This window comes from Podarcis filfolensis (genome assembly GCF_964270895.1).
Source record: "Podarcis filfolensis genome assembly, chromosome: 6".
Classification (NCBI taxonomy): domain Eukaryota; kingdom Metazoa; phylum Chordata; class Lepidosauria; order Squamata; family Lacertidae; genus Podarcis; species Podarcis filfolensis.
The window spans coordinates 46,205,905-46,229,829 of NC_139609.1; the positions used below are offsets into that span (position 1 = coordinate 46,205,905).

Consider the following 23,925-nt stretch of genomic DNA (forward strand, 5'->3'; position numbering starts at 1 on the left):
TTTCCGTTCTTGGGAATGTACTTGGAAGTTTCCATGAGACCATGGAAACCAACCATTCCATTGTAACAGGAAAGCTAACGTTCTGTCTATTTTTATGCTTGTGCTCTACCAAGAAGAAACAAAATTTGCATTACTTTCAGGGGCCATAAAATCCTGTGTCATTAAGATCATCATCCCCATGGATCACGTTGATATTGATCAAATTCCAATTTGTCATTGGTTATGGTATGGATGAGTTGCTGATATTGCTTATGTGTGCAACCCCCCCCCCCTGCAAATCACCTCCTGAAAAATCTGCAATCATTGGGAGAACTAAATCCAGAGATGTTAGATGTGGCTAACACTGGATAGGATAGAAGAAAATTAATTTCTAACTGGGGAAGGGATCAGCTATTCTTATGGGTCTTAGCTCTAGAACTGGCTTTTAATTCCAGAATTCAGCTAGATTTTTCTGAAGAACTATGCCATAGGCAGTATAGCCTCTCATCCCCAAATAACAATGATCTTCCCATGCACAAGGGTGAAGCTTCCAGGTAGATCTGAGGATTCATATTTCTTTTTTAAGGAAATACTAGATTCATGTGGAGGGACACGGGTGGCGCTGTGGGTAAAACCTCAGTGCCTAGGGCTTGCCGATTGCATGATCGGCGGTTCGAATCCCCGTGGCGGGGTGAGCTCCCGTCGTTCGGTCCCAGCTCCTGCCCACCTAGCAGTTCGAAAGCACGTCAAAGTGCAAGTAGGTAAATAGGTACCGCTTTATAGCGGGAAGGTAAACGGCGTTTCCGTGTGCTGCGCTGGTGCTGGCTCGCCAGCTGCAGCTTTGTCACACTCGCCACGTGACCCGGAAGTGTCTTTGGACAGCGCTGGCCCTCGGCCTCTTAAGTGAGATGGGCGCACAACCCTAGAGTTGGACACGACTGGCCCGTACGCGCAGGGGTACCTTTACCTTTACCTTTAGATTCATGTGGAACAAAAAAAAGATATCTGGAGCCGTTTCTGGGCAGCTGAAGTCCCTTATAAGAAATGGGCAATGATCACTTATGGAGTCCCAGAGAAATGATCCATGCCCCCCACCTCCCGTTACCGCAAAGGTCCAGCTAAGCAGCAGCTATTTGTTTGGCAAATAGTACAAATATTTTACAGGAGGGGAGAATGCTCTTGTGCTCGAATCCTGCTTGCTGGTTTCCTACAGGCAACTGTTCAGCCACTATGAGAACAGGATGCAGGACTAGACTGGCCATTGGCCTGATCCAGCAGACTCTTATGTACTTCACAACCACCAGTGACAACCTCCTTTAGTCATTTATTTGCTTGGAGTGCTTGATAACATTGGCAGACTTTGTTATCATCTGAAGGTAGACAAAGCTCTTCTTGACTGCTGCAAAACCAGGGGCTTTTTGGTACCAGATGCACACTTAGGTTCGCAGCAGGCAGCCAAACCAACAGCCGTCAATCAGCACACAGTCTGGTTCAGTCAGAGGCGATCCATTTCTCTTGATTGCCTCCAGGCATCCTGGAATAACTGGCAGGCAGGCAGAGCTTAGGAAACATTTGGAAGCGATGATCAATATGTTGAGTTATGGCTTTTCATCAAAACTGGTCCCAAGGGAAAAAAATGTGAAGGTGAAGAAGAAGACGAAGAGGAAGAGGAGGAGGAATCTGGGCTTGGGGTGTGTGGGTGTTGTAGATTGACCAGAAGGCAGCTCTTATTAATATGGACATTGTTGAGGAGATGTGATTTGGATGGCATCTAAAGGAAGCTAGACCCATTTCCTAGATTAATGCCATTTTCCTGAACTTCTCTTTATTATAATTTCTTCCAATTTAGTTAGTCTGTAACATAATTTATATATTGATTGGTTTATTTGAAATATGTGTGCTCAACTTACTAGCAGAAGTAGAACCCTTTACCAAAAATGCATGAAAAATAGTAATTGTCTTTCCTTTCAGACACTGAGAAATCCAAAGAGGGTAGAAATTGTTGTGATAACAGAATATGAGTTTCTTTCTGTTTTGCCTTTTGGATGGGAAAAGATGGGGTTGGTCAATGTACTTAGAGCAACATTAAAGCCAACACCCAACCTCTCATCCTTGGCAGTAGACTGTTCCCTTCATTTGATGCTTGGGAGAAACAAAACAACAACTTTTGATAGGGAAAAAATGTGTTTTAAGGAGCTATGGGGAAATGTCCAAGTAACAAGCCAGTTTCCATTGATACAGTATGGCCTGCCAACATATCTGCTTGCCATGCTGGTTTAGCATTGGGGTTTCTGAAAGCTTCCAAGTGCAGAGATTGATACACCCCATTCAAAGGTCACACTAGTGCAAAACAAATCTCATGCTTGGCTCAGTAGACTACAAAATGCTTTTCAGACCTTCTGTTACTTATCTGCATTTCAAAGGGTGTGTGCGTTGCTGACATTTTGACATTACTGATGCACCCATGTAACCGAGAAGTAGCTATTCATGTACCTTTGTGTTCTAGTTCACAGAGAACTTCTGCATATTGAAAAGCCTCTTGCTGACTGTAGCAGCTACCTGTTCTGACATTTGCTATGTTTCATGCATATCTAACCCCTTCTAGATTTCTGTGCATCACTGCAGGCCCTCTGGTCTGTTTACTCACCTGTTGGCATCCCTACTGTCTCTGTTTCTGGCTTTAGCAGCAGTCAGAACCGACAAGCATCTGGGGGCCTCTGACCATAGGGTGATGCTTTTGAAAACAGCTTTGTGAATCAGGGTTGAGTTTGTGTGAATAAACAATTTAGGCTGAATTCTGAATCCAATTTACCTGGGAATAAGCCCCCTATAATTCAATAACCCTTACTTCTGAGTAGACATGGCTAGGATTACAGCTTTAATTCCCACTTTTTAAAGGATTGTATCTACCATTACATGAGCAAAAGGCCAGTTCAAAGACAGGACCATTCCCTTTCCCTATCCCCCATTGCTAAAACTTCTCGAGTGGCTCTGTTGAACTTACTGTATAATACGTGCTGCGCAGAGAGAAGAAACACCATGGGACATTTGCAGTAGCACAACTGAATGCCTTCATCTGCTCCAGCTGCAACAGAACATGTCTCTTCTGCACAGCAGGCACTGCAACCTGCCAACAGTTTGACCTCACCCCCAAAGGCAAATGGATACCAACAACAACATTTGGGGCTGCTGTGGGAGGGGGATGCAAGATTCTTCTACCCAATTTTGGGTCATTCCCTGCTCCCACACGGCCCACAAGGTTTGGTTGGTTCTCTGATACTCTAGATCCTCTAATCATCAATGTTTTCGGACCTGGGATCCACTATCCAAACCTGCATTTGGGGAGCCTTTTCTTCCTCTCTTTCCCTCCATATATGTGTATGGTGGTAGTAGTAGCTGTGGTTGTGAACCATCTTACATTAGGCTACAACCTGATATTAGCCCCAGTCCACCAGTTGAAGACCAGTGCTCTAGAGAAGGTTTTCAGGGATTTTATGGGGCTGCAGAGGAGGGTAGAGGAGAGCTACACAAAGACCTGTTGTGCTGGCTTCCTTCCACTTGCACACAATATTCGATACAACCCACAATCTTGCAAATTTTACAGTTCTGAAACTTGTTTGAAACAAATGCCATCCATTTCATTATATAATAATTCCATGGATGTCAGGATCACAGCTACTGAGATGCAAATTGAAAACATATTGGAAATGTAGTAACCTACGAATCTATTTAGTAGATATGGTAACAACATCCATAAATATTAGCTAAATTTTGCATTCTGACCACCCTGCTTCTGGTAGTCTATAATGATTATTACCACTACAGAATAATTTCCTGAGGCATCTATTAATCTTTAACACCTTATAACAACACCTATTAGTCATTAACTTTTAAAGAAACAATTTAAATACAGAATGTGCAGCCGAATCTCCTATTCTTTGGCATATTTCCCTTCTATGGGATCTGTTTGATAAGTCAATGGGTTTAATTTTTCTTCACATATTAAAACCTTCAGATATTGCAGATATTGTTTTCATGTCTGGAAGGCAGAAACAGAATCCAAGTAAAACAAACTGGATTTGTTTTTTAACGTCAACCCTCCTTCATTAATTCTGTCTATGTAGTCACAGTTGTTTAGCACTGTAACCACAGTGACCAAATATCTATGATGTAGCTTTTATTATTGAAGCTGGTTTTAGGGAAATCCTGTACACAGTTAAGTCACTGTTCGCTCCATTTATTTTAATGGGTCTACTCAGTCCATAAACAACAGTCCACTACGCCCAGGAAAACCGCACAGCGTGGACCCTACTTCAGCCCACACAGAAGATATAGTAAGGCTGAATTCCCGTACCAACCCTTCCTGGGAGAGAGGCCCATTCAAAGTGTGTAGAATTGCACTGTATGCAGATTTATGAAATAACACAGACACCATTTTGCGAACACCAATTGACAAAACAGTGATTGATATCCAATGTTAGACATAGAGTGAACCCACTGAAAGCAATGGACTTAAGTCCATGCTCACTGCTTTGGAATGTAAGTAACAGCATTTGCCAACTCACAAGCAGCCCCATTGAGTCTAATACAGCTTCCTCCTAAGTCAGTGGAGAGAGGTTGCAGCCTAAATTGCTTATGAGAGCCGATTGCCACCTCTCTCTCAAGCATCTAATACCAGATTGAGGAAAGGCAAGCATCTCTTGAGGGGTTGTGGAATTAAGCCAGGCTTCCTCAACCTCGGCTCTCCAGATGTTTTGAGACTACAGTTCCCATCATCCCTGACCACTGGTCCTGCTAGCTAGGGATCATGGAAGTTGTAGGCCAAAAACATCTGGAGGGCCGAGGTTGAGGAAGCCTGGATTAAGCAGAACTAGTTGGGCTGGCTATGTAATATTTCCTTAAATCAGGATGGGATAGCATTGGCTCCATGTGTAGTCCCACCCAGATTTTTAATTGATTGTTGCAGATGAACCTATAGGTGCAAATGCACCTACTTAGATGATATAGTCCAATACGTAAGGGCTGCAATCGAAAAGAGATCTCAGGAGGCAAATCCTGCGTAGACACAAGGAGACGTATTTGGGCCTCCTTCCAAATAAACACGCTTGGGCTTGTGCTGTGGATCAAACTCAAGCGTCTGCAACTTAGCCTGGTGGTGTTCCTTCTGCTTCAGTTTCTGTGGCTTCTTGTGTGACAATTTTGCAAGGCTTCCACTTTCTCTCTTTGAGCCCTAGGACAGTAGTGAACAAAGGAGTATAAGAGTCAAAAGGTTCCTACTCAGAGGCAGCCAGCACATCAGGAGGAAGGGGGTTCTGCCTTGTCTCCTGTGGTGGTGCCCTGACTCTGGTATGCCTCCCCAAAGAGAGATACCTGGTGACAAAATTTCAATCTTGCACCCCCTGGCTGAAGACCTCCCTATTTGCCTAATGGTTTTAGGTGACCTTTTAGTTGGATTTTGCCTTTCCACTGAACTTCTGCATGTTCAGTTTGCTTCATATGTGTTTGTTGTAAAGTCACAGCTAGATTGGTTGGGATTTTTTTTGTTTTAAAAACAACATTGTTCTTATAAACCGGTTGAATAGTTTTACTCTCACCTTTGCACACTGCCTTAGAACCTAAGAGTGTCTAAGAACAATTTAGTGGGTGCTTCCAGATGGGTGTTCCTTTTGGAACCAGATCTTCTAATGCATGAAAGCTTTTTTGCAGCAGCCACAAGATGTCAGCATCAAAATACCAACCCAACACAATCTGGACTTACCCTTCCTCTGGAAAATGAGGTGGCCCTGGTCTCAGCTGACCAGTTTGCAAATTAAGTCCCAGCCTAGAAACATGCTAAAAAATTAGAACAGCTTAATCCTTGATATACTAGCTATTCAGTTACAGAAAGCTTTTGACTTGATTAGAAGACAGCAGTCTGAGGTGCCAGGAGGATCACACTTGCTATCTTAAGAGGGTTTCCGCTGAAACCACCCTTGGCTCAGAACCAGGCCTGTGCAGGAAGGTGGGGGAAGCTGGGTACAATTGCCCTGGGCTTTGGAGGGCTAAGCTGGCCGGGGGGGGGCAGGCCAGGGGCATGCTGGACTTACGCTGCCAGGCCAGGCCTCAGAGAAGCTCTGCATGGGCCTGCTGAGAACTACAGCAGCACTAGACCCAGCAGGCATTCTTGACTGCAGAATGCCACCTGTGTGTAGTGTAGTGGTTAGAGTGTCAGATTAGCACCAGGGCGACCAGGGTTCAAATCACCACGGGACATGAAGTTCGCTGAGCCACCATGGGCCACTCACAGCCTCTCAGTCTACCCTACCTCACAGGGTTGTGGGGAGAAAATGAGGCAGAGAACCATGTGTGCCACCTTGAGGTCCTTGGAGAAAAAAGGTGGAATGTTTGTGTGTGTGAAGACACACACACACTCACACGGGCCGCTTCTCAGCCTCTCTGGGGTCTAGGAATCTAAAATGCCAAGCCTCATGAAACAAAAAATAGACGAGGGAATGTGCAAAGTGTATCCCCCCCTTTAACACAGCCCCTTTCACATGCACCCAGCTTTCTGAGTAAGGAGCGTGTCTTCGTCCCTGACGCACCTCATAGCAGAGCTCTCCTTTGCCCCAGTCTATGTTCCCGTTGGAGAATGCCTCGCCCCGATCTTTCGCATCTTTCCTTTCGGGATCTCTCCCTCCCTCCCTCCCGGGAGTCCCGTCTGGCTCTACCTTGAGCTCCGCGGCGCTTTGTTTGTGCACCAGGCGCCCTCTTGCGGCGGGAGCCGCCCTCTCCAGGCTTGGCCGCCGCGAAGTGGCAGGCGGGATGGGAAAGAAAAGTTTGGGAAAGTTTGGAAGTTGCTGCGAAGTTGTTTCTTTTTCTCTTTTTCTCCCTTCTTTTTGGCCTCCTGGCTTTTCCTCGCCGTGTTTGAAAACTGACATGATGACATCCACAGCAGTGCCCGCCTTCCTGTGCCTGTTCAAATAGCATTCCCTCCGTCTCTCGCCATCTCAAACCCGGGATCGGCACCACCTCCGCCCCCCCCCCCCGCAGGCAAACCTTGACTCTCCCACCTCCTTCCTTCTGAAGGCGGAGAGGGGGGGCGGGTAGAGACCCAAGCAACTCCTGGGCAGCGCAGAAAGTTTACCGCGCCGAAGAGTCCCATTGCCCCCCAAGCATGATAGAGGCTCAGGATCAACGCCGGGACCCCCAGGATCGCCCTTGTGGGGCCATTTAAGTCCCCATTCTCTTTTTTGCAAGCTTTCTTCAGCTGCTCCCTCTTCCCTTCATTATTTTTATTATTATCATTATTATTATTTTATTTTTGCACTTGTCAGATGCGGACGGGACCGTGGCCGGGACCGAAGCACCCGAGGCGAGACCGGGCGGAGAGTTCCCTCTGAAGGCAGCCGGCAAGGCGGGTCCCCCGGGAGGAGCAGGATGCAGCCCCACCTGGCGCTGATGTGCTTGGCTGTCGTCGGGGGGGTGCTGCCGGCGTCGGCGCGCCCGGAGCCCAGGAGGCGCCAGCAGATGGACCCAGGGCGCTGCGAGCTGCCCCGATCGGTGAGCTGGAGGGGAAGGGAAGGAGGAGGCCCGGGGGTCGGGGTGGGGGGTCAGTGGCTGCGGGTGCTTAAGGGGGGATCCGGCGCAGAGGCAGCTCCGCATGCCACCGTCAACTTTGGGACTCTCCTTCTTCTGCTGCGATGATCCCCAGAGACAACCCATAGTGCCGGTGCCCCTTTCTAAAGTTGCTGAAGATCACCGCCCCTCCGCAACATCCGCACTACACTAAGGCGCGGGCCAATTACGCGGGTCAGTTCCTGCCTTTCCTGGGTGTCCTAGCGAGGAACCCCTCTGCAAGGGGAGAGGGAGCGAGATAGATGGATATGGCTCCTACTAGGGAGCGCCGATCGTCCGCCCCCCAGGGAGGCAGAGGTTGTGCCCCTCGACACCTGAGGAAGTGGGGTGGGATCGAGCGAGCAGGTTTGGGGAAAGGAAGCGATGCCCTTCTTTCCTTCTGCGGGTTGCACAGCCCCTAACACACTGCTGGCGTGAAACAGGAGTAGCTGGACTACTACCGGTCAGGACACTTTGCCTTCCCGTCCTTGGGTACCACTTGGCAAGAAATCTCTCTCGCCCTTCTGCTCCTCCTCTATGGAGGTGCCCGCAAAACAATCTAGATTTCTCACATAACTTGCAAAATAGTTAATGCCAGATAAAGGACTGGAGCCCTATTCCCAGAGTTCAAGAAACATTGGCAAATGTTTCTTGCCGTGTGTGGCAAGCTTGTCAACTTCCCCATTGCCACAATTTCATATTTCGACAGTCTCACAGAAGCTTTAGATCTCCGGAGGGATATTGATTTCCTGCAACATCCTGTTAGTTATGTTGAAATCTTCAATTTTCTGCACTGAATAGGCTAGGGCTATGGGTTGTATTCAACTTTCATAGACAATGTAATGAGGTTTTTATTTTTTATTTTTTAAATGCTGCTTGTAAGTTATGATTCATAGGAACAATTCAAAAGGGCAGTCAATGGGGGATTGTATAGGAGAATTCCCCTGCAGAGTGATCCATATTTGTCTACAAACAAATTTGCTCCAAGCTGAAACTTTACATTGTATAGCACAGTGGGTTTCTGTAAATATCAAATGAAGGAATAAATGACCAGAAGCTCTAACCCTGGGTTGGATTTCTGCCTAGATAGTTAAATGTGTAAAGATTCTTTGATCCAGTTTGAGGTATGAGTGTTTATGGGTGTGTATGGGTAATCTTTTCAAAATCTCTCTCTCTCTCTCTCTCTCTCTCTCTCTCTCTCTCTCTCTCTCACACACACACACACACACACACACACACACACAACACACGATGTAATGCCTGCATTCATTCTCAAATGAATAAGATAATTCTGTGATTTTATACAATTATCCCCACTTCATAAGGTTTTTGGTTTTTTTAAAAAAAGATGCTTAGTTTTATTTATATCACTTAATTGAATTTGAATACCACTTAATTGTAAATAAAAGACTCCAGTTTTATTGGTATAATGATCTACTCAGTTTTACCACTTTTTTAATCACAAAGGAACATTAACTGGTTGATAAGGCATAAATAATCAGACAACTTTGAGCCTTCATCCTATATTTTATCTTTCTTTCCTGAATGCATGGTTTTTCTACTTGTCTGCTCACATGTTTAATTGCAGACTATGTGAGATTATGGATGCAATCCAGGATCCACTTAACCCAGAGAAGGTCATGCTGGGATAGTTTTACTGGTTTCAGTAGAATAACCGCAGCGTCGATGAACTCTGATTTGCAGTCATGCTTGACTTTCCATACACATACCATATCCACAGGCCTACACGTTGCACATTGCTGCTTCAGTCCTACCAGTCTTATACTGATTCCAATAGATAACTTGCTTTCATGCCAGCATGGTCAGGGCTAGGATATTGTGTACAATGGCAGCCCTCAAAACATTTTGCAAAGTTATGCCATAGGAAATGATTTCAACCACAATGCTGATGGACAGTTCCTGTTTGCACCATCCCTCCCCCCTCCCCTTAACTGGTCCTGAATATACTTTTCTCAGCACTTTACACCATGGGTAGGCAAACTAAGGCCCAGGGGCCGGATCTGGCCCAATCTTCTCAATCCGGCCTGCGCATGGTCTGGGAATCAGCGTGTTTTTACATGAATAAAATGTGTCCTTTTATTTAAAATGCATCTCTGGGTTATTTGTGGGGCATAGGAATTCATTCACCCCCCCCCAAAATAGTCTGGCCCCCCACAAGGTCTGAGGGATAGTGGACCGGCCCCTTGCTGAAAAGGTTTGCTGACCCCTGCTTTACACCAAACTGACCCTTGCCTTCTTTTTCATTCACTTTTCCCTAGCAAAGAGACTTGAACTCTTTCCTCTGGACTATCCGGAGGGACCCTCCAGCCTATCTATTTGGAACAATCCATGTGCCTTACACACGTGTGTGGGACTTTGTCCCTGGGAACTCCAAGTCTGCTTTCCAAGCCAGTTCCAGTGTGTACTTTGAGCTGGACCTCACTGACCCCTACACCATTTCGGGCCTGGCCAGCTGTCAGCTGCTACCCCATGGGGAGAACTTGCAAGACGTGCTCCCCCGGGATCTTTACCACCGCCTCAAGCGCCACCTTGAGTATGTCAAATTGATGCTCCCTCATTGGATGACGCCCGACCAACGGGGGAAAGGTCTTTATGCCGATTACCTCTTCAATGCTATTGCTGGGAACTGGGAGCGCAAAAGGCCCGTCTGGGTGATGCTGATGGTCAACTCCCTCACGGAGACAGATATCCGTTCCCGGGGAGTGCCCGTATTGGACCTCTACCTGGCTCAGGAGGCAGAGAGGATGAAGAAAAGGACAGGAGCTGTGGAGAGGGTGGAAGAGCAATGCCATCCACTGAATGGGCTGAACTTCTCCCAGGTAAGGAGATGCAGGCCGTACACACACTTTCAAGAACTCAAGTCTTAAGATAACCTTCTTCCTAAGAAAAATGACCTGTGTTAGTTTGGGCCAGTCAGATACTTGAGACTGATATGAAATAGAGACTAGTATGTCTCATATTTAGTTTCTGCTCATTAACGAGATCATTCTATGAGAACATGGGATGTTCATTCTTTCCTACTGGTTGTGTCTTGTTCTCAGCTACACATTGTGTATGAACCTAGGAGTTCGTGGGCAAGGAAATGTGGTGTGTGTGTGTTTTTCTGATTGAGTGGCAAAATTCATTTGAAAGCTTAGGGTGCTGTTCTTTCAGGGGGAACATAATATGTGTGCATACGCAGGCCCAGCTGTTGAGTATGCTTGAGAAACATAATGCAGAGCAATGATGGAGGAGACATTGCCAACGCAGTGGTGCCTCAGTTTCTCTCTGTCACACACACATTGAACATGATACCAGGCTTTAAAACATGATCATGTCCTAAAGGCAGAAGATAAGCCATTAGGTATATTCAATGCAAGGAAATGTCTGATGGTGTTAGACTTTTTGTAACAAGGATGGTTGTGTCTTGCTTTTATAATTACGTGATACCCATAGAAAAATATACATGAAACCATGTCTCTCTACATGTTGAGTGCATACTGTGGATAACAGACATAGTATGAGAGCACATGATGCTTCCACAGTGCTGACCAGGTTGAGCTCTGGTCAGTATCTGAATGGGAGTCTACCTGAGGTTTGCCTAGGGAGGAGTGCATGTCTGCTGGCTTCAATTCCACCTTGAAGGAAACACTGTGATTTTTAAAAATAAAAATAAATAAATAAATAAGATACCTTCTCCAATATGCGCACCATTTTGTGTACTCTTTACTTTATATATTTCACCTGACTTACTTAGATCAGGAAGTGAGTTGCTTCCCAACCTGTTACACATAAAGCATAGCAGTTTGTTGATCCTGCAGCATTTTCTAGGAATCTCGTCACTTCCTGTTTTAAAGAGCTAAGGGAAAGAAGGGAGGAAAGTTCCTGGATGTGTTTACTGTTTTTATAGCTGTTTGTATATAGAGAGTAAAGAAGTGGCTTATGTTGTTATGAGGAGAGTTAACTTTAAATTTGTTGTGAAAGACAATGTGTTTATTTAAAAACTCTCTTCTGAAAAACTTTTGCCTCTCCATTTCTGAGGGTAGATCTTGTCTTTGTTGACAGATCTCAATATAAGTCCACGCTATATATTATTTAGGTTTAAGGGATTCACCAGCATCTATTCTAAATTTAGCATTTTTTTCTGCAATTGTTCATGTTAAATCCAAAAGTCTTGGTTACCTGGCTTGTGTCTGTTTTTTTTATCACATTTTAAATCAGAGATGTCCTCTATTTACAACAATACCCTCAGCACTGGACACTCTTTGCTTTCATAATCTATGTATCTTTCTTGATAATGGGTTTCAGATGTTTTTCTGAAGAAAAAATTCTCTGCACTATTTTGGATAGAGTGGCTGTTTTCCATTAACAATCTCCAAAATATCACCTGTGAAAATATATAATTAGTTGATAGGTGTGCCAAAAATAGAAGGCTGGGTTGGAATAAAATGGGAAAAACATGCTAGCTGACACATGATTTACTAGTGCAGTGTATCCTGTTGGTGATGTTGGGCTTGCTGGACAAATAACGTCAGTCCTTCTATGACCCTAGCAGAAATGTACACAACTCTGGGGAGAAAAGCATCAGGGACTTTTCTTGGCAATTTTTACAACTGTATGACATTCATTACATAACTCTCCAGAAGTTCCTTTTCAAATGAGATACTTATTTCAAGGAAGAACAAAAAGAGCGGAAGTGCTGTTTCTCCTCCCTTTGGGGAATTTCTCTTATTTCTATGGCTGTCAACTAATTAAACATTTTAGCTATCCAATCCAATATTTTACTCTGTTGGCAAATATATTCTTAAGACTGGTGTAATTATGGGATTGACTAGATGCATGAACTATTATCTTATTCCAGGGTTGTCAGCACACAAGTTAGTGTGGATGTTTAAAATGAGATTGCCATTCGATTTAATTTCTTATTTAATATTTTCAATTAATTAGCAGACTAATCATGATACAAGTTATGTTTTAGGGATATTAAGCAGTTGCAAAATACTATAAAGTTGAGCATCCTTTAACAAGGCATTAGTTTCAATTCAGGTCAAATCCAAACCCACTTTAAAAATAGACAAACCCAATTACTCAGTCACAATGAACAAACTCATCAACATTTTTGATCCTATTTATTTTTAAAGTGAACTGGATGTAAATCTTTTCAATTTTATTCATGTGAAAATTGAACAAGATACTTTTGACCCAGCTTCCTCCAAAGAGCTGTCAAGTTTTCTACACCAAGTACCCCCTACTTGAAACCAAGTTCAGAATAATGAACCAGAAACATAAGGTACCTCTGATGAGACTGGGGCTCTATTAGGTTAAATAGTACTCTGATAAAAATGGATAGTTGGAAAGTTTTCAAATGTGAATTATATTACACATTTTCGTAGATGGGAGTATAGAGTTATTATTTTCATTAAAAGAAGAACCTCTTGGAGTGGGACCTAATAATGTTGATTTATTTTTTGGTCCCTGATTTTAACTCTACCAGCAATCACTCTGCTACTGTTTTAGTCATCTTTTTAGCATAATGGAGATGATGATGATGATGGTGGTGGTGGAGGAGGAGAGATAATCATATATTCAAGAAGGGCTTTGGCTTCTGAACAAAAGTTGCTTGTTCAGAACGTGCTGCTTAGTAAGGAAAGCTGAATAATCTCTGCCATTCAGGAAGAGTTTTTAAATCTCTTTCTCAATTGTGAAGTATTTGCTGCGGAAGTGTTACATTAGACATCACTACGCCTCCAGGGCAGCCACTGGCCTGTAGAACATGCTTTCATTTTGTTGGTGCAGGTCCTTGTGGAATAAGTAGAAGCAGTCAACAGAGTACTGTGTGACCTCAAATTTGAAAAGTCCCTTTTAAAATTCCCCCTGATTGGGAAAGCAACGTATTCCAAAGTAACATGGGAGGAAAGAAAGCACAACTAGGCTTGCTGATCTTTTTCTGTCCTTTTTGGTGCTGTCTAAGAACTGGCTGCACTTGGCACCTGGCAGATTGCTCAAAGGGAGCAATTTGTAATGTTATCATTCTGTCTAGCAATCCCACTGCGTGGTGTATTATGGCCTTAATTGAAAGGAGTGGATTACGATGAACTAGATTTCCTCTCTTAATTCTAAATCTTGGATCTTCTCCTGAGAAACATATAATTAGTGGTATTAATGATGGAAATTAGAAAATGACCAGAGTTTGTATTCCAGTGGTATGTCTAGGCCGATGTGAACATCTGTGATCGTTTATAGCCCTGAATCTGTTATGGGCATCAGTTGAGTTCGTTTTAACCTGCTTTCAGCATTACTTTAATTGTAATATATAATCTGAAAAATTTGGAAACAGAGTCCTAGAAAGCATGCTGTACTGAAACATCCTTAAGCATTTGTTTTCAATCTATCCAATTTTCAAACACTTACTGAGGGAAAATAAGTGGTTTGCTTCTCCTCCAGCCAGTTCCTCCCCTTCTCGAAGTGGTTAAGCTTCTTTCTTTCTTTTTTACCCTTTTCTCAAGTTTCATGCTACTGGAAATTTAAATAGGATGAATGCATTGTGTCTGCTTAGTTGAAGTTGGCTTCTATTGGTTTCTGAAACAAAGTGAAGATGCTTTAAGGACAGGGAAGAAGATCCTATCTTTGGAGCATCCACCACTACTTAAAATACGATGGAGATTTTAGCGGCATTTGTATCCCTGAAGCAGACTTCTATTGTATCATATTTAATTATGCAAATTTGTCTATCAGGGGTCAGACTCACAGCTTACATAAGGGGACAATCGGACCAAAAATTATTAAAAGAATGGGGTTGTGCTAAAGGGTCCATTCCAATTTCTATAGTGTCTTAGAATAGTGCTTACTGTGAGAAGTGAGGTTACAGGGAACCAGGCAGAGGGCTTTCTCGGCAGTGGTGCCCGCCCTGTGGAACACCCTCCCACCAGATGTCAAGTAAATAAACAACTATCTGACTTTTAGAAGACATCTGAAGGTAGCCCAGTTTAGGGAAGTTTTTAATGTTGGATCTTTTATTGTGTTTTTAATATCCTGTTGGAAGCTGCCCAGAGTGGCTGGGGAGGCCTGGCCAGATGGGTGGGGTATAAATAATAATAATAATAATAATAATAGGATGCTGTAGAGGGGGGTATTTGCAGTTTGTGACTCATCAAGTCAAAAATCTATTCAACAGTCATGAGCCTGCTGGATGCCTGAAGTGCATTTGTGCAATCCCAAGCGTGTGGCAAAAAGAGAATTTGCTGAGCTCGACAGGCTGCCTTACACAGCTGGTGACCTGCATTTGGCTCACTGGGCCACAAATTGCACATTTGACTTGGGGGGGGGGTACAAGATCTGCTTGGGATATGGTACAAAAAGGTATTAAATCAGTACCTTTTATAACTTACTTCTCAAAGCTATTAAATACACTTATTCAAACTGAAGATATGTCTTTTCCCAGAACACCACAAGCCCATTGCGGACTGTTTCCTATGCCAACTGCTTATGCCAAAATGAAGTGGTTTGTCTCTAAGGCTGCAATCAAAGTCCTGATCTGCCATGTTGGGATGGTTGAATGGGGTGGAGATCTCTTTCTGCTCATCTCAAAACAGCTTCTCTGGCCTCTGTCCACCTGCTGAAAGTGCAGGCACACAAAATACCACTGGCAGGATTTCTGTCTGGGCATTCCAGGGGCAAGGGAGAGAGAGACGCTGGATCCTGAGCTGGCCCCTCTGCTATGGCTTGATGACATCAGGCTCAATCTAGGCCCAATTCATTCCTCTGCCTGCAGCTTGGTATAGCATGGGGCAGGGTTTTGTGTGAGCTCCAGCCTTCTGCCCGTTCCTGGTTACCCCTGCCTCTCTTTATTTCAGCAACCCAATTTAGGTGAAAGAAGTCGTTTTGATGCTGCTGCTGCTGCAAATTATTCAGAGGTCTACAGCAGATCCCAATCTCTTTTCCAGCAAGTAGGTTTTGCTTGGCACCAAGAGTATGAATATATCATTATCATTATTATTACTGTTTTGAATTATCAGACTCAGAAGATTCGTTGAACTCAATGGAATTAAGTTAGTGATAAAATTACCATCAATCTGATCTAGGCATGATTAAGTTTGGATCCAACCCAATTTATCTTCTTTTTCCTGAAAATGCACCACTAACATATTCAATTGTATGCTAAATTAGGTGGGATTCAGTAGACCCCCAGAACGTGTTTGAATGCAAAGGCTCACGAGATTGACTTGAATAGTTGATCTGGAGTAAGTGTGCACATATTCTGTCGGTGTAACCTGCCTTGTGATTTTCGGCAAAACGTGGCTTATGTGTTTCATGAATGAACAAGGCTGTTAGTCTCTCTTCCATGCATTAAACACAGAGGGCCAAAGCAAAACAGATCCCTACATTGCCTATCATGAAGCAGCTCTGGGCGGTCAGAGGAGGCTCCATTTTCAAAGACTCAAAGCAGTGGTGACCTGGGAGTGCTGTTAACCCTTTAGCCTTGCACTGTTTCCCCCAAATCTACCCTGCCTCCCAAAGGTGCAATTAGCCCTGCTAGGGGTCTAATAGCAGCTTTTTGGGGAGGAGGGAGCAGGGTCTAAAAAGCAGGACAATATAAAGAACTAAGGATATCTCTCCCCAGCCCCACTGGGGCAGGGGGGATCTGATTATATGTCCCAAATCATATCTGTTCTAGACCAGAAAGAAAACTTTCTGGGGAATGAGCCAGCCTTAGGTGCCAACAAAGGACATGTTGATGCTGTTGTAGCCTAACAGGACTTTAGTATTATTAGTATTAGTACAGTGGTACTTCGGGTTAAGTACTTAATTCGTTCTGCAGGTCCGTTCTTAACCTGAAACTGTTCTTAACCTGAAGCACCACTTTAGCTAATGGGGCCTCCTGCTGCTGCCGCGCCGCCGGAGCACGATTTCTGTTCTCATCCTGAAGCAAAGTTCTTAACCTGAAGCACTATTTCTGGGTTAACAGAGTCTGTAACCTGAAGCGTATGTAACCTGAAGCGTATGTAACCTGAGGTACCACTGTATTGGTATTGGCATTATTTATTAATTACATTTGTATCCCAACTTTCCTCTAAGGAGCTCACATAATTTCCCTTTTCATTTTATCCCCACAAAAACCTTGTGATGTAGGTTAGACTGTGGGTGTTTAACTGGTCCAAGTCCACCACATGAGCTTCATAGCTGAATGGGGATTTGAACTCTGGTCTCCCAGGTCCTAGTCCGATACTCTAACCACCACACCATGCTGGTTCTCGCTGGCCCCACACTTGTGTGAGGTAAAAGTGTGCCACTGGTTTTCTCTCTCTTTCTTTAACATTAGGTTGGGCAGGCTTAACCATGGAAAAACATGGCTATCTCCCCCAGCCTCAAAACTTTAGGCCAGTCACCAGCACAGAGAACCCAGAAACTTGGTTTAAGTCTCCAACCTCTCCATCTTCATCCTCATTTCTTTCTTTCTGATTTTTCATGTTGCCTTTCTTTCATCTCCTATCACTGGCCCTTTGTATGCATCCTTAATCCTCCTGCAGTTGGAAGCTAAGCCTTTTAGCCTCTTGCTACATTTTTTCAAAAAGTTGCCTTGCTGAGGACTTGACATTAGCATCTTGGTTTTTTAAATCTCTTCATTGAAATCCCTCTCCATAGGGAATTAGGTTCTTTCTCCTTCGATGGGAAATATCTGCCCTGCCTGGTTTCACCTTCCCTCTTTTATTTTTGCTCATGAATTCAGTTATCTAGATTGCATGATGTCAACCCATGGTGGAATAAATGCAAAAAACAGACAAAATATCAAAGTGGAATTGATTAGATCAAGGGCAACCTCAGAAGAAGAAAAAGAAAGTTTCCAAAGCTTGTCACCCCAGACTTCACACTTAGCCACTCCTGCCTTTTTCCTCTCTTCTTTTTGTGGATAGACAAATAAACTTTTTTGCTTGCTTCCCTCGGCATTAAGTGGCAGAAGTGGCTTTGTTAACAATGTCAGTCTTCATTTCCCAGCTCCCGCTGTTCTATCAAATCCTGAGACATGGCAGCTCTGATTACTCTATTGATAGAATTACAGAGGCTACAAGTGCTATTTAATGAAAGGCTGATGGGTGGCCCATCATATTTGGTCCCTGACAGATATCTGCACTCTCTAAGCTGGTCTCCGCATAGCAGAGCAGCAGGAAACATTAATATACACACAGGACCATATTTTGATGTGCCCTTTGACTTCCTTTCCTTTCTTTCCCTTTTCCCTTTCAAAAGAGTTTAACAAGCAGAGAAAAGACAGCCAGATTCTTCGCCAATGAAAGTATCTGTTGAGTGAAGCCAAGCCTGAGAATGCAAAACATTTGGTGCACTAGAACTTGGGTACTATCTGCACTATATGTTCAAAGCTTTATCATGCTACTTTAAACAGTTGTAGCTTCCCCCAAAGAGTCCTGGAAACTGTAGTTTGTGAAGGGTCCTGAATGTTGTTCAGAGCAGTGCTTTTTTGGCGGGTACTCAAGGGTACTGTTATGAGAATTATAAGGTCTAAGATGTAAAATAAATATTCATAAATGTACCAGGCAAACACATACATGTCTGAAACAGTAAAGGAAAACAGTCCTAAAACCATTTTGACTCTCTCAAATTGACCTCAAATGTTTCTCTGCAAGGAGGAAGGAAATGGGAAAACCTCCCCATTGTCTCTTTGCCCACAAATCCTGTCTTAAGGGCATATCTGTGCATGAACAGGGTGAGCCTGTGACCTGGATTCAGGAGCTGAGTATTTGCCATCACAAAAGAATGGCCAGGATGCCCAGGTAAAAGCAATCAGTGACCATTATCGAGTATCCTGGCATACAAGCTTTCTGCTGTAGACTGCCCCTTCAGTGATGTATGTATGATGTATTGGGGGGGTGGCCTTGAGCTACAGGGTGGCCATTTCAAAAGTCTATATAAGAGCTTGCGCACCAATGTTCTGGGTTCCTCCTCCCTGCTGCATAGGGTGGGTGGGTGAGCACCCTGTTGCAACAGTTTAATAAAGATCAGGCTTACTAGCCACTTTGCTTCTCCATATTCTCTGGTTGGCCTCTGCTGTTTTCTCCTACTGATAGTGAACCTACATAAGGACTCTATATGGGTTCTTGGGTACCCCATAAGGGAAAAGGAGCATTTTTTTCTTATGACAGTACTCTATAAGAAAAGCACTGGTTAGGAGACTCCTATTTTCATGACAGACCTACAATTCCCAGAATTCCCCTGAGGAGAGAAATTGACTTGTTAAACCACACTGAGGGGAATAGGAATCTCCGAACAACACTCAGCACATTTATCAAACTGCAGATCCCAGGATTCTTTGGGGGAAGCCATGACTGTTTAAAGTGGGATCATAGTGCTTTAAATGTGTAGAGCAGATGGGGCTGTCATATGCATGATACTGAGTAAGCATGGAAACAAGGTCTAATGTGAGACCTGAAACAAAAGATTGCTGTGTGGAGTGCTTCTGTTCAAGATTCCATCTAGCTATGCCTTCTTGCAGGATACTCCCTTCCCTTACCTCCATAGTCTGGTTCTTTTTTTCTTCTCCAGTGCAGGTTTGGGAAGATAACACAGAGAGCATATTTCACATTGGCAAAACGGAGACTTTGGCAAAAGAGCTCCCTTGCCACATTAGACCTTTTCCTGTGCTTTGCAAAAGTTTCCTTTTTTTAAAAAAAAGATTTTTATTAAAGTTTTACAAAAAAAGAAAAATAGAAATTCACAGAATAAAAAACCATAAATTACAGAAAAAAGAAACACGCAAAAAAGAAAAAAAAGGAAAAAAATACAGAAAGAAAAGCACAACTAATTAAGAAAAATTACATTTAAACAAAGAAAAAATAAAACCATTCCATTTTTCCAATAGCCTCAATTTCATATGCTTATGTTCTTGACCTCCTCGCACCTTCCCCTTTTTGTATTCCCATTCAAATATTTAATTCAGCAAATTCTTACCCTTTGTCAAATGTTTAAACTTTGTACCATAACATATACTATATCCCTATTTTTCAACCAATTATCAATACCTTTTTTGCATAGTCTTAATAACTTTTATCACTAATTACCACTTATTACCCATCCAAGCACATTTTTAACACTCATTGATTTTATAATATTTCTGAAGATAGTCTTTGAATTTCTTCCAGTCTTCTTCCACCAACTCTTCTCCCAGGTCTCGGATTCTGTCAGTCATTTCCGCCAATTCCATATAGTCTATCAGCTTCATCTGCCATTCTTCCAGGGTGGGTAGCTCTTGTGTCTTCCAATACTTTGCGATGAGAATTCTTGCTGCTGTTGTTGCGTACATAAAGAAATTTCTATCTTTCTTTGGCACCAATTGGCCCACCATGTCCAAGAGAAAGGCCTCTGGCTTCTTAAGGAATGTATATCTGAAGATTTTTTTCATTTCGTTATATATCATCTCCCAGAAAGCCTTAATCTTTGGGCATGTCCACCAAAGGTGAAAGAATGTTCCTTCACTTTCTTTACACTTCCAACATTTATTGTCAGGCAAATGATAGATTTTTGCAAGCTTGACTGGTGTCATGTACCACCTGTATATCATTTTCATAATATTCTCTCTTAGGGCATTACATGCCGTAAATTTCATACCTGTGGTCCACAACCGTTCCCAGTCAGCAAACATGATGTTATGACCAACATCTTGTGCCCATTTAATCATAGCAGATTTAACTGTTTCATCCTGCGTATTCCATTTTAGCAGCAAGTTATACATTCTTGAAAGTATTTTAGTTTTGGGTTCTAACAACTCAGTTTCCAATTTTGATTTTTCCACCTGGAAACCTATTTTTTTATCCATGTTATAGGCTTCTCTTATTTGAAAATAGTGCAGCCAGTCTCGCACCTTATCTTTTAATTTCTCAAAACTCTGCAATTTCAATTTATCCCCTTCTTGTTCCAGTATTTCCCAATATTTCGGCCATTTGGCCTCCATATTGGACTTTTTAAGTGCCTTTGCCTCCATTGGTGACAACCACCTTGGGGTTTTGTTCTCCAATAAGTCTTTATATCTTGACCAGACATTAAACAATGCTTTCCTGACAATATGATTTTTAAATGCTTTATGAGCTTTGACCTTGTCGTACCACAGATATGCATGCCACCCAAAGACATTATTAAAACCTTCTAAATCCAAAATGTCAGTGTTTTCAAGAAGCAGCCATTCTTTCAGCCAGCAAAATGCGGCCGATTCATAATAGAGTTTCAGGTCTGGCAGGGCGAAGCCACCTCTTTCTCTTACATCGGTTAATATTTTAAATTTTATTCTAGGCTTCTTGCCCTGCCAGACAAATCTAGAAATATCCTTCTGCCACTTCTTGAAACAGTCCATCTTGTCCACAATTTGCAAAGATTGAAACAAAAATAACATCCTTGGCAATACATTCATCTTTATAGCCGCAATTCTTCCCAACAAGGAAAGCTTCAAGTTTGACCATATCTCTAGATCTTTCTTCACTTCTAGCCAACATTTCTCATAGTTATCTTTAAACAAGTTTAAATTCTTAGCAGTCATATTAACCCCCAAATATTTAACCTTCTTTACTATTGTTAGGCCTGTCTCCTTCTGAAACCTGTCTTTCTCAATCGGTGTTAAATTTTTCTCAAGAACTTTTGTTTTAGATTTATTCAGCTTAAAACCAGCCATCTGCCCAAATTCTTGGATCACTTCCAAAACTCTTTTCGAACTAGATTCTGGCTCCTGTAATGTTAAAACTAAGTCATCTGCAAAAGCTTTCAATTTATATTGCTTAGCTCCGACCTGAATGCCTTTTATCAAACGGTCCCTTCTAATCATGTTCAATAATACCTCCAGGACTGTGATGAATAACAATGGGGAAATTGGGCAGCCTTGTCGTGTACCTTTCTCTATCTTAAATCCCTCTGTCACCATATTATTCACAATTAATTTAGCCTTTTGTTCTAAGTAAATTGCACTTATACCATTTTCAAACCCTTGACCCACCCCCATCCCCTGAAGATTTTTCTTCATAAAACTCCAAGAGATGTTGTCAAAGGCTTTCTCCGCATCTATAAAGATTAAAACTGCTTTAGTGTTTATATTCACTTGCAACTTCTCCAAAATGTTGATTATGTTCCTTGTATTGTCCGACAAGTGTCTGCCCGGGAGAAAGCCCGCTTGGTCCTTATGAATCTCTTCCAGTAGTACTTTCTTTAATCTATTTGCCAAAATGTCCGCAAATATTTTGTAATCCACATTAAGAAGGGATATGGGGCGGTAGTTCTTAAGTTGCGTCTTTTCAGACTCAGTTTTTGGTATAAGTGTAATGTAAGCTTCCTGCCACAACTCCGGCGCCTTTTTCCCCTCTAGTATCTCATTGCATACCTCCATTAGTGGTCGAATTAACCAATCTTTCAAAACTCTATAGTATTTGGAGGTTAAGCCGTCTGGTCCTGGAGATTTGCCCAACTGCATGTTCCGAATGGCACCCTCCACTTCCTGTTCTGTAATTTTGTCACTCAACATTATCCTCTTTTCTTGAGAGATTTTTTGTAATCCGTTTTTCCTCAGAAATTGGTCTAATCCGACCTCTTTCTGTGGCCCTTGTGTATAAAGTTGTTTGAAAAATCTCTGGAAGCAGTTTCTAATTTCCAATGGGTTCTGTATAATCTTTCCATTTACTTCCAAATTTGTTATGGTGTTTAGTTTCTGTCTTTTCTTCATCTGCCATGCAAGCAGTTTCCCACATTTGTTAGCCGATTCAAAAGACTTTTGTCTCATCTGTTTGATTTTCCATTCCACTTCCTGATTTATCATTCTCATATATTGTACTTGATATAACTTAATTTCTCTCAGAATCTCTTGGGATTTTGGTTTCGCTCTTAATCTTTTCTCTCCTTCTTTTATTTTTTCCAAAATTTTATCTTTTTTCTCATTTTGAGTTCTCTTCTTTATTGCATTCTGTTGAATCAAAAACCCTCGCATGACCGCTTTGCTTGCGTCCCAGACTGTTCTTTTTTCCACCGTAGTGTTTAAATTTATCTCAAAGTAGTCTCTCAATGTTTTTTGGGCCTTCTTAATCACCTCCTGGTTTCTAAACAGGGCGTCATTCATCCTCCATCTGAAGGAGCCGATTGGCATTAGTTTCATCTCCATCTTTATTGCATTGTGGTCGGAGCAAGTTTTGGGGCAGATTTCCACTTTTCGAATCTTGGGTGCCAGTCCTCTAGTTATCCATATTTGATCAATTCTTGTCCATGTCATATTGGCTTCAGAGAAGAATGTTCCCTCTCTTCCAAGGGGGTTCTTAGTTCTCCAAGTGTCAATCAAATCCATATTGTCAGTCAATTCAAAGAAAGTTTTAGGTAGTCTTCCATCTTTAGTTACCACCTGTCTTTGTGACTTATCCATGTTAGTAGATACCACTCCATTCATATCTCCCATCAAAATGATGTTATAGTCCATATAGTCCAACAATGTCTCGTGCAATTTCTTAAAAAATTCAGATTTCCCCTCATTTGGTGCATATACTCCTAAAATCAAATATTTTTCACCTTGTAGTTGAATCTCAATTGCAATAAACCTTCCTTGTTCATCTTTAAAAACAAATTTCGGTGATAGGCTCTCTTTAGCGTATATAACAACTCCTCTCTTTTTGACTTTGTCCGATGAAATAAATTCTTGACCCAGTCTTTTATTAATGAGAACTTTCCTGTGGAGCCTTACCACATGAGTTTCCTGCAAACAAATTAGATCCAATTGGTCCTTTTTCAATATATGAAATACTTTCCTCCTCTTCTCCGGCAAGTTAAAACCGTGAATGTTCCAGCTTAATAATTGCAGAGACATGGTGTGTTTATTTTAATTTCCTCCAGCCGCTCCCAAGAGCTCGTCAAGTTCTTGCGGTGGTATCTTCTTTTTTGATTTGTCAAATTCCAAAGGTGGTGGTGCTATGCCAGCTCCTGGTCTCAAGGCTTTTGGCAAATCTGTCGCTTCCTTTTGTAGATCTTCTTCAAAATCTCTCAGAAATTTTTCCTTATCTTCCACTGATCTGATTCTGAACTTTTTCCCCTTAAATGTAAAGGACAGTCCCTGGGGGAACTCCCATCTGAAAACAATAGAATTCTTTCTCAACAAGGCCACCAAGTCTCCGTAGTTAGTTCTCAAATCCAAAAGGTGTTTCGGAATATCTTTAAAAATCTCCGCTCTGGTCTCATTGATCTCTAGGGTCTTCTGGAAGTGAGCACTCAATATTTTGTCTCGTTCCTCTTTCGATCGGAGGGTCACCAAACAGTCTCTCACCCTGTTTTTCCTCCCTCCTCTTCCAAGTCTGAAGGCGCTCACTATCTTAAAATCTTTATCCAGCT

The 23,925-nt window shown here is 42.6% G+C and overlaps 1 protein-coding gene across 1 annotated transcript in view; it reads left to right on the forward strand.

Moving 5' to 3' along the window:
* Window positions 1–6,769: 6,769 nt before the first annotated feature.
* Window positions 6,770–23,925, forward strand: part of TRABD2B (TraB domain containing 2B) — a 245,981-nt gene continuing 228,825 nt past the window's right edge. Inside the window, exons 1-2 of the mRNA XM_083619592.1 lie at window positions 6,770–7,518; window positions 9,852–10,412. Of these exons, the coding sequence (XP_083475718.1) occupies window positions 7,396–7,518; window positions 9,852–10,412 (684 nt within the window). The 5' untranslated portion in view covers window positions 6,770–7,395. The remainder of the gene's footprint in view (window positions 7,519–9,851; window positions 10,413–23,925) is intronic.